Source organism: Formica exsecta, unplaced genomic scaffold, assembly GCF_003651465.1.
Source record: "Formica exsecta isolate Colony F162 unplaced genomic scaffold, ASM365146v1 scaffold383, whole genome shotgun sequence".
Taxonomy (NCBI): Eukaryota; Metazoa; Arthropoda; class Insecta; order Hymenoptera; family Formicidae; genus Formica; species Formica exsecta.
The window spans coordinates 3,695-14,887 of NW_021851071.1; the positions used below are offsets into that span (position 1 = coordinate 3,695).

At 29.0% G+C, this 11,193-nt stretch overlaps 2 protein-coding genes across 7 annotated transcripts; one reads left to right on the forward strand and one right to left on the reverse strand.

Annotated features, from left to right (window-relative positions):
- Positions 1-869: 869 nt before the first annotated feature.
- LOC115239490 (twinfilin) lies at positions 870-8,567 on the forward strand. 3 transcript variants are annotated; one of them, XM_029814032.1, is made up of 5 exons: positions 870-1,105; positions 1,243-1,320; positions 1,467-2,126; positions 2,682-2,800; positions 8,348-8,567. In XM_029814032.1, exons 1-5 carry the CDS (start codon positions 1,081-1,083, stop codon positions 8,504-8,506), a joined length of 1,041 nt encoding a protein of 346 aa, XP_029669892.1. In that variant the 5' UTR covers positions 870-1,080; the 3' UTR covers positions 8,507-8,567. The 3 variants fall into 3 exon arrangements, with proteins under 3 accessions (XP_029669892.1, XP_029669891.1, XP_029669893.1); XM_029814031.1 differs by lacking the exon at positions 8,348-8,567 and adding an exon at positions 5,229-7,946; XM_029814033.1 differs by lacking the exon at positions 8,348-8,567 and adding an exon at positions 5,229-7,946 and having other exon boundaries at positions 911-1,105; positions 1,454-2,126.
- Positions 8,568-8,782: 215 nt separating this feature from the next.
- On the reverse strand, positions 8,783-10,703 carry LOC115239491 (RPII140-upstream gene protein). Of its 4 annotated transcripts, none has more exons than XM_029814037.1 (5): positions 10,543-10,703; positions 9,963-10,172; positions 9,608-9,862; positions 9,288-9,536; positions 8,783-9,094 (listed from the first exon to the last, which is right to left on the reverse strand). In XM_029814037.1, the coding sequence occupies exons 2-5, from the start codon at positions 10,115-10,117 to the stop codon at positions 8,953-8,955; spliced, it is 801 nt and encodes a 266-aa protein (XP_029669897.1). In that variant the 5' UTR covers positions 10,118-10,172; positions 10,543-10,703; the 3' UTR covers positions 8,783-8,952. The 4 variants fall into 4 exon arrangements, with proteins under 4 accessions (XP_029669897.1, XP_029669894.1, XP_029669895.1 ...); XM_029814034.1 differs by having other exon boundaries at positions 8,819-9,094; positions 10,313-10,658; XM_029814035.1 differs by having other exon boundaries at positions 8,819-9,094; positions 10,324-10,653.
- Positions 10,704-11,193: the final 490 nt, after the last annotated feature.

The window sequence follows — 11,193 nt, forward strand, 5'->3', positions numbered from 1 at the left end:
AAATTGCATCTAGTGTGAAATAACAACCAGCTCACGAATTGATCGCCTCTGGCATATATTTTTTAACACACATGCAAATTGCATCTAGTGTGAAATAACAACCAGCTCACGAATTGATCGCCTCTGGCATATATTTTTTAACACACATGCAAATTGCATCTAGTGTGAAATAACAACCAGCTCACGAATTGATCGCCTCTGGCATATATTTTTTAACACACATGCAAATTGCATCTAGTGTGAAATAACAACCAGCTCACGAATTGATGAGCCACGGAATCGGCCCGAAAAGGGCAACTATCTCCGAGCACTGTTTTAAACTAATAGTATCCAAAAAGGATGAGTTTTAAAAATTTTCAATTCAAAATGGAATTTTTGAAAGATATGCTTTGCAAATACGTCCGCACTCGACCACGGCCGTTTGTCGACTTCTTTTTTTTTAATTAACATGCATACATGCAAGTTCACAAGTAATAATAATTAATAATTTAATAATTCCGTCAATTCCGTACAATCATTACGGATAAAATAAAAACTTGCGGAAAGAAATCGGCGGAACGAACGTAAAAAAGATCGAACCAATCACGAGCGTTCCGCTATTCCGCATTGCGCATACATTCCGTACCATGGACCGCACCAAGGGTGCGTTCCGTTTCACGCATTGAGCGCATAGAAATCTATAATATATGTTACGATCTATGCGCTCAATGCCTGAAGGTGCCATTACATGGAGCGCGGAAACGCGGATTAGCGTAACGCGGAACGAGAGTGAAACCAATCGCGAGCATTCTGCAGTTTCTGTTACGCTGCCGATTGGTTCCATTCTCGTTCCGCGTTACGCTAATCCGCGTTTCCGCGCTCCATGTAATGGCACCCTGAAACGGAACGCACCCCAAAACCGCACCATTATACTCAATGGCTGCGGCAGTGGACTGTGGACTATTATGACGTCATGATGATCGCACTGCCAGCAAAAAGGGAACACACCCAAAAGAAATCTTTTGCTAATAGAAAAAACAATAATTCTCAGAAATATAATCGACATATTTCAACATAGCAACAGCAGCAGCTCTTTGCAAAATGTCACATCAAACAGGAATTAAAGGTGATTATAATTAGGTACTTCTTATTATACATGATCTATATGGCAAAGATTGATTGCAATGAATCGTCTGTATAAAGGATTTTTAATCTTAAGTATCATCATTAACAACGTTGTAATAAGATTGATTTGTTTTTTAGCCAACGATGCATTGAAAAAATTGTTTGCGAAATGTCGTGATGGAAAAATACGAGTACTCAAAATTTCGATAGAAAATGGTAAGTTTTTTTCCTTGAATTGTGAGGGGAATTTACATTTTTACACCACTATATAGTTTAGGATTTCGCAGTTTAAGAGATTTGGAGATTGAAAAGTACACACAGATATATATAATATATTTTTTATATTTAGTTTTTTTTTTCAGAACAATTGACTCCAGTGTCTAGTTTTAAGCCAATAAACAAATGGCAAGATGATTACGATAAAATGATCAAGCCATTAATTGTGGAGAATCAGCCAGCTTATATCCTTTATAGATTGGATACCAAATCACCAGATTCTGGTTATGATTGGTTATTCATATCTTGGTCTCCCGATACCGCACCAGTGAGACAAAAAATGCTTTATGCCTCTACTAAAGCTACATTGAAGCAAGAGTTTGGTACATCTTCAATAAAAGAAGAACTGCACGGCACTGTTCCAGAAGATATTACACTGGATGGTTATCATAAGCACAAGAGAAATGATACAGTACCTGTACCATTGACAACAGCAGAGGAAGAATTGGCAGAATTGAAAAAGACTACCGCAACTACAGATTATAGTGTGGAAACAAGACACCAGACATTAAGTGGCGTAGCATTTCCAGTAACAGATGAAGCCAAGCAGGCTATTATAGAATTCGATAAAGGAATTTATGAATATGTCCAATTAAAAATTGAATTGGATGAAGAAAAGATACATCTAGTAACAGCTTGTGATGTTTCATTAGACAAATTACCTACTAAAATTCCATCCGATGCTGCTAGATATCATCTTTATAATTTTAAACATACTCATGAAGGAGATTATACAGAAAGCATAGGTAGGTAATGATAAATGATAAATATACAGGGTGTCCCATTTTAATTTCCCCAAGGAAATATCTCAAAAATAAAGCATTTTTGAGAAAAATGTTTCAAATAAAAGTTGTTCAAAGGGTTTGAAGTGGCGCAATAAATAGCAATGTTAGTGTGACTTTAAATAGCATTGTTAAGGTCACGTAAAAATCATTTTTGGGTAATATTAATGCTGACGGTACTGTATCTTTCAAGCCTCATAACTTGGAAAATACTTAATGGAAAGCAACTTTATTATAGTGTTTTGAAAAGCTCTTAAAGTAAGCTACAAGAATATGCAATCAGAAAAGGGGGTTTCCATTTAAAAATTCGGAAGTGATTTTTATGTGACCTTAACAATGCTATTTAAAATCACACTAATATTGCTACTTAATGCACTTAAAATCTTACAACTTTTATTTGAAACATTTTGTTCAAAAATGCTTTGTTTTTGAGATATTTGCCTGGAGCAATTAAAATAGGATATCCTCTATAGTTTTACACTCCAACATAATATAAATAATTTTTACATTTTTTTTTAGTTTTTATATATAGCATGCCAGGATATAGTTGCAGTATTAAAGAAAGAATGTTGTATTCATCGTGCAAAGCACCTCTTCTTGATCTTATCCAGTCTCTGGGAGTAACTATAGCAAAAAAGGTTAGTATATATTCAATCTCTTGATAATTTATTATTCTATTTTTATATCTTCATATTTTATATAAATATCTTTCTTTATCGATATTATTTATTTAAGTTTGGAGATAATATTGCAATTAAATGGACATGCTTTTAAAATAATAAAAAGCTTAGAACTTTAATTGTATTATCACAAAAGTCGCTAAAAGTCATATATATGTGTTTTATAATGTGGAACTATGTGTGTATATATGTGCCTGTGTGTCAAAAAACATATATATGTTTTTTTGTGAGTTTTGTAATATTAATCAAATTTTTAAGCTTTATTAATTCAGGAACACATATACACACTGAGAGAGAGAGAAAGAGAGAGAAAAAATGTCCCAGACCTCTTATGTCCAATTAACAGTCTTGAGATTATTTGAAGATGATAATTCTTATATATCAAAAATTATAATTGTTTTTAAATAGAAGAAGTGTTTAGTTGAAATATTTAGAGAAGTGTATCAATTCTATTTTCGATATTGATATAATTTTATATATAATATTATATTGAAATTGATTCTTAAATGTCTTATTTATAATCAATTCATTGCGAGAGTAATAACTATATAAAAATCTTAAAGAATATTGATATTAAAGCATGATGTGCATCAACTGTCAAATTGTCACCTGAAATGTTATACATGATTGATGTATATATAAATATATATACACATACATATATACATATCCACACATGTATGTGCCCCATCCTATTTTTGTATTTAAACTGGGAAAGTGTATGTATATGTATGTGTGTACATAATATTCTTTCTCTCTTCCCCCCTCTCTCACACTCTCTCTCTCCCCCCTTCTTCTTCTTCTCTTTCTCTCTCTCTTAATTGAAATAGAAAACCTTTACAGCTAACAGGGTTGGGAAAAAACTCGTTACCGTTATCGTTGCTCTCAAACAGTAACGAGCCGCGTTACAATTTCCGCGTTACTTTCTTTTAATGATAATAAATTTAAAGATTAAGCTAAACATACTTAAAATTTATATTTTTAAACATTATTTTATTAAAATATGACCAAAGAGCGATATAATTTTGATAATAATATCGCTATTGATATAAAATGTGTGATAATTTTAATAATAATTAATTCTGAATAAAAAAAAACTTTAAAATGTTGTGAAAAAGTTTTTTTAAGATTTTTAAATGCTGTAAGAGAAAAAGAGGGTTTTTTTATTATTAGTTTTCTTTCAATACATTTGCGTATATATGATAGAATATCTATTTCCTGGAAAAACCTGGAATTCTTAGGGATTTTTTTATTCCTGAAAAACTCAGGGAATTCTTATGGAATTTTATTGGGACTCAAGGAATTTTTAAAAAGATTCTCTAATTTTGCTCTTATATTATAAACAGTCGGCAAATGAATTATATGTTTAAAATATATTATAAATATATATCTATCTCTCTCTGTTTAAATATTTAATGTCTTAACAAAATATTGAATTTGCAATAAATATTCTTTATTTTAATTTTTGGTGATAAAAAAACGAAAATATTATACAAGTGGAAAAATTATCTTACGAAAGCTATTCAGTTTTTTTTTCTGTACATTTGCGAATCTAGCACTTCGAATTTAAATGGCTATGTGTTTTTCCTTTGTATGAGTGAAAAACATTAGAAAACGCATACAATAAAAACAAATTTATTTTAAAAGAGTTGACCAAAAATCTTTAAAATATATTTTTTTATCTGGAATTTTGGACAAGAATACCTGAAAAATCAAGGACTTCCAGGAAATTTTTTTTTTTTATTAGATTTAAGTAGACACCCTAATATGGTCAAAATCGTCTTTTTTATATCTTTAATCTCTTATACAATTTTTAAAAATCTGATATACTAAATACGATACGTTAAACTTTATATTCTCGAACTCTTGACCACTCATCGAATTATCTGTCTATTTAAATGTTTAAAAATAGATTGTGAGTCGAGAAACTAAAAAAAAATTTCAAACAGTTTTTATGTAATTTCGCATTTCAATATCTTTTGTGGTCAATATATTTCTTTACATGAAATTTATACCGAGTAAATACGAAAAAGTAACGATAAAAGTAACTTAATTTCGTTACTCTTGTTACTGAAGAATGTAACAAAATTACTTTTTCTATTACGAGTACATGTTTGTTATTTCTCAACTCTGACAGCTGACACATATTATCTGTTCTCTTAAAATTACATATGCTTCAATTGGAAATCTTGTACTGCCATGCTTATAATAATCTTCAACAACTATTATAATATATATTCTTGGCCTATGTAACACTTGCTTTTTTAAATCATGCAACAATATTGCATACTATTATTTATTATTTTTTTATGTGATATTTTAAGTATTTTTTACATGTATACATATGTATATATAACTGCCATCTCTGTATTATATAAATGCCCAGTTGGAAGTAAATAGTGGGGAAGAGTTAACAGATATGTTAGAAGATCCTCCAAGCATAAAATACACAGCTGCAATAACTCCCGCAACTCCATCAACACCTTGTGCCCCTACTCAATTCATACCAGAGAAAAAATCAAAACAGAAACGATCTTGTGTTTTAAGCTAAAACAGGCCTAAAGCATTTATCTCTGCCATTATTATTGCTTCTGCTAATTGAAGTATTTGTGATGTTTTGCGCATCAAATATCTTCCTTCATGAATTCCAGAATTATAGTATATAATATTGTAACATCATTAATGGATCATTTAAAATAAAATAATGTGTTTCTAATGTTTCCAATATTAGAACAAATTACAATTGCAATATATATTGCAAACTAATTTAGAAGCAGTAGAAAGCGCAGTAGAAAGCGCGCACTATATAAAAAAATATTAATCTCAGTGTTGTTAACCAACATTTAGAATTAATTTATGTGTCAAAGTAAATATGTAAATCTATTTAATGAAACAAGATAGACTTTAAATAATGTATTTTTCTAAATAAAAGCAAAAATGTCAGACATGTGAAAGGCTCTCTGTTGCAAAACTCCATTATATTTACTAATAACTTAATGTGAGATGCCTATATAATAGAACTCCATATAGTACGTATTATATTTTAAAGAAGACTATATGAAATTATTCATTTATATAAAAAACAGTGCTGAGATGGAGTAAAATCATTTTGTTTGATATTAAAAACTAAGCCTCATTTTCCAGATTTTATATTTGACATATAAGCAATATGTGTGATATGACAAACGCGAATATAATTTAATTATATATAGAGAATTTAACAACATTCTATTCACATATAGTTCCTCTTCATTTTTTATTTTATATATACTTTTATATGAATGTGCGATTCCTATATTTAATATACTATATATATACACACACACACCCACGTACACAATCTGATTTAAGTGAACATGCGGGATTATTTTTTGAGGGATTAAAGATACGAAAAAAAGTTGCTTTTACAAAAATTATTTTGTTTGAAAGATAACGATAAGTGGTGTGATTAGTTTTTTTTTAAGGTAGAAGTGTGTAGAGGAAATTTCAAAGTTAACTTTATTTATTTATTTTTTTTTTTTTAATGGTATGATATATTTATTTATCCATAATGTGATAACATAATTGACAATTTTTTCGTATTTTTAATTGATCACGAAATAATCACGTATATCCACTTACAATTAGATATATTATGCATACACACACACCCACATACACATACATACACACACTTTAAAAAAATATATATTATTATATATGTTTATAATTACGTTATATTGAATCCCGAATTAGTTCCTAGTCCTATTAAAAGTGATATGTGTCATTTTAAGTATTTTTTATAAGTGGAATTTGAAGGCTTGGCTTTTAAGCTCATTCAAATAGTCATGTAGGATTTAGTAATGCAATATTTTTAATATTGATCCGTAGTAATTTGCGTACAATATGTGATGGATAGAGAGTTGGGAAAAATTGCGTATTCGCTCTATATAGAGATAAAGGAAAAAAAAAGAGATAGAGCTAAAGCCATTCGCCTAACTTTTCTACATATGTATTTTCAAATATGATGATAATGTAGTGGACAGTGATAAATACGCGCAAGCGCCACATTAACATAAATATATATTTTTTTTGCACATTATTATTTCAGCTATAAAATAGTGATAACACACTAGTTATTCTACATATAAAATTTTATATCATGTTTTACACTATTGTAAATGCTATAAAATATTAGATTCTTCACAAGTATATGCGTATGAAATAAGACTGATTTGAGAAGAGTCCTATCAGCTGTTAACGCATGTTAAACATTTGCATTTACATAACTGTAAGATCTTGCAAGATCAATTTAAAATTATCCGTTCATTGAATCCTTAAAAAGTTACATTATAACAAAAGATCTTTACATTTTTAATGTATTTATTGTTCTTTAATACGTATGTCTCCAAAGTATTTTCTTAAACATTTAAATATGTATGCAATTTACAGCAGATAGGACTAAAATTTGATAACCAGCAACAAAATATACAAGAGGCATTCTATTTTTTGTGATCTGTATTTTTTTAATAACTGTAGCTTTTTATAAACTTTAAATATTTTAGTCTAAAATAGAAAGAAATAAAAATAGTTAGATCTACTTGTGCTGTGAAGATAATTTGTGAGTTAAATTCTTGTAATTTTTCCTCTTCCGTGCACAGTTATGTTTCTTATATTATATAAATAGGCAAAAATAATGTTTCTCTTTCTATAAATAGAGAGTTTTAAAGAATAGATTTTAGAGAAATTTATAATATCTTTATTATATATGAATTATAAAAGTTATGGAGGATTCTATCTATAACAGTTTATCTAAAGCCGGAAGAGAAAATAAAAGAGAATATTTGGCTCACACACATTCGCTAGATATAATTAAGTTAATTCTTATACTATACTAAAAAGAACTAGTTAGTGTTCTATTTTACAAGATCATGACGCACAATGTTGTCTAGTATATCTTAATTAAGTATCATATCAGGCCTATTCTGTAATTCTTTAATTTTATCTTAGCTCTGATTTCTCTTCTCAGTTATGGTTATATAGATTCATTAAAGTCAAGGAAATTGTATATCTTGTCAATATCAAATATATTGGAAATAATAAAGCATCATGCAATTTAAACTTACAATTTGGTGTTTCTTTTTATATTATATTCAGTATTATGTATATTTATACCAGGTACACATACGATGTATGTAATTGCTAAGGACCATTTATAGGTACGTATGTTGCAATTATGTAATTAAAAACTCTAAAAGTCTTTTGACGATACCTTAAATGGGTAATGGTGGTTATTTTTAAGATTTAAAGGTATGTCTGTTACAGAGCTTACAGAATAGGCCTGCCATATATGACCATATAGCCACGTCAATAATTTACAAAATACTTTTCTATTTCCATATGTACACACAATGTCGGGACATATCTGCAAAAATGTGTATGTGTTCATATATTGTGTGTACATATAATTTCCTATTACATATATAGAGTTATTGTTTTTGTTATTAAAATTTGTTGATTATATAGCTTGAAATAACTGACGGAGGGGAACTTACTGAGCAATTTTTTCAAGAGGAATTGCATCCAAAAATCAGTTTGCATCAGCCAAAATTCGCTAAACCCAAGGGTCCACCAAACAGAGGTGCTAAGCGTATAACCAAGGTTCAAGAATTAGCATCTGATTAAAAAAAAAATTAAATAAATAATGAAATTTATAATATCAAAATAAAAGCAGATTAGCTGAGTAGTGTTTTCTAATGTACTTTCCTGCATATCCATCATTGTTGAAATATGCATAAAACATTTTTTCATTTATTTTCCATGAAAAATATTTTTTTTTATCTATACTGTAAATATATTTAAAAATATATATAATTATTTATTCTATTTAAATTTTTACATGCATAATATAAAAGATTCATCAAACTTTGCACTTATTGCGTGTGATAAATTATTTGCATGTTTTGTAAAGAATATTTTTTAATCATTTTGCCATTGTGTAAAATTTGGATTAATTATCTACACAGATGAATAATGAAGATACATATACACACACACTTATATATACAAGATTGATTTATAGATGAATAATAAAGACACATCTATGTACAAGATTCATTTACATAATAAGTTTATGTTTTATGATCTTCAATGTTCTCTCCTTCCTCCGTTCTTCTTCCTTGAATTAAGCATACTTTTTTATTTTCTTCATATAGCTGCTTTATTTCTGGTAATTCAGTACTCATGCATTCCTTTATCTTGTTATGCAGAATCCTATAATTATTGAATATATGAAATATTACTATTAAGAGATGAAATGGATGGTAATATATATAAGATGTTTTATAATTTCTATATATAACATTGAACAAAATATCAAATTATACATACTATAAAATTTCTGTATAAAAAAAAAATACTATATTTAATATTTAAGTTACAAAATAGGTAATATTCTTGTACTTACTCATCTCTTGAATTTATCCATTTTTGTTGTGCTTCTAGTACTTCATCTATAGTTGCTCCTGATAATTTAAGAATAAGAAGCGATGTACCACCACATATGCCACCTAATGTACTGCCAAGTGCAATGCCAACAAGTGCTCCTCGAAGTCCTAAATTCATTTTAAATAATAATCCTGTTATAGAACCACCTAACATATAATTTTCTATTGCCAATTTTCCTCGATATGCTGTTGTGCATGTTGTTACAGTACTGTAAAAAAAGAATATATTCGACTTCTAGTAAATAAATTTTAAAAGTCATAGAAGGAGCTGTACTCTTACCTAAACATACAACAAAAAAGTCCAAGTTTTGCTCCCATTCTTGCACCTCTTCTTATGAAATTTACTGTAACTGCCTGTTGAAGATGCCATTTTGCATCAAAATGGCTCGTAAACTTTGTCGCTTCATTATTTGAGATAAAATTATCTACAGTATTCTTAGTTGCACTTGTACCACCCAAGACTGCGCCAATTACGGCACCTGATATTGTTATATTTATGATAGATGTTAATTCTTTTGTGAACATACCATCTTTACTGTAAAATAAAATTATTTATAATACCAATTAATTGTAAGACAAGTTTGATCTCTACAATACAATAAGTAAAAATTTGATAATATAAAACAGATACATACTTTAAATGAAATATATTTTTTACTCTGTCCCAACCCAATTTATCTTCCAATGGCTCTATCACGTTATTCACAGGTTTATCAAAATTAGTATCATTACCAAATGGAAATATACTCATTAGTATTGGGCTTCTAGCTAGTAGACCTATGCGCATCATTTTCTGACACTGAGAATTTAATGCAAATTATATGTATGCACAAATATTAATAAATCTGCAACAAAATTGAAAAAGTATAAACATTTACATAAATATTAAAAATATATAATACTATAGATAATGGAATATAATATATGATTATAAATATATGATTGTGTATTAATATTGTTTATTAAAACAGTATACAATTATTACGCTTTAAGTACCGCGTCCAGACTCCAATTGGCATTTTTCCACTAATCTATATTTATTACTTGAGGCTTGTGTAATTTTTAATTTAATTTTTGTATTTTTTTATATGATTGTTTTATTTATATAACCTTCATTTATGAAGTCAATATAAATATCCAAATGAAAGATATATAAAAATAAGACCATAAAGTGAACGAAAGATTTATATATATATAGAAACATAAATATCATACTATTATATTTGTGAACATTTCGTCAGAAAATTAGACGAAAACTGCAGATTGCGGAGAGAAAAATTAAATCGTCTGCTAATTCTCTATAATTATAATGCCACTGCCCATGAAGTAAGAGAGAAGGAGATCGAACTCCGTAAGACAAAAGTGGTCCTGATTCGTGGCACCTAATAGGGAGGAAATCCGCTGGAAGGAATAGTTTCTTATGGATAGACGCCATTTGCAATTATCAACTGTTAAGGTGCCTTTACCTTAGACATATATAAATGGAAGGGGAATCCCTTTGTTTCCCGATAAAAAAACATGTCGGAAGGAAGTAAGAAAGAAAATCATAGTTGCCTCTCTCTTGTGAGTTACTTTGCTCAAAAGTGCGCATGCGCGGCCATGTGTGTGTACACAAAAGTATGTATACTACAGACACGATGCTTGTATGTGTAGTTACTCACAAGAGAGAGGCAACTACGATTTCTTTCTCACTTCCTTCGACACTTTTCAGCCTGCTATTCCCCTTCCATTTATATATGTTCTAATGCCCGTATCAGACTACGCATTGAAAATTGAAGATTGAAGATTAAAGATTGGAATTTGACTAATCAGAACAAAAAGGACTAAAATTTCTTTATTCTGATTGGTCGAATTTCAATCGCGAAT

Bases quoted from the DNA above. Each gene is read 5' to 3' on its own strand.
- LOC115239490 (XM_029814031.1), top strand. From the start codon at position 1,081: ATGTCACATCAAACAGGAATTAAAG. The intron at 1,321-1,466 runs GTAAGTTTTTTT...TTTTTTTTTCAG, and splicing joins CAAAATTTCGATAGAAAATG to AACAATTGACTCCAGTGTCT. The intron at 2,801-5,228 runs GTTAGTATATAT...ATAAATGCCCAG, and splicing joins GAGTAACTATAGCAAAAAAG to TTGGAAGTAAATAGTGGGGA.
- LOC115239491 (XM_029814037.1), bottom strand. From the start codon at position 10,117: ATGATGCGCATAGGTCTACTAGCTAGAAGCCCAATACTAATGAGTATA. The intron at 9,863-9,962 runs GTATGTATCTGT...TTTATTTTACAG, and splicing joins AAAAATATATTTCATTTAAA to TAAAGATGGTATGTTCACAA. The intron at 9,537-9,607 runs GTAAGAGTACAG...CTTTTTTTACAG, and splicing joins CTTTTTTGTTGTATGTTTAG to TACTGTAACAACATGCACAA.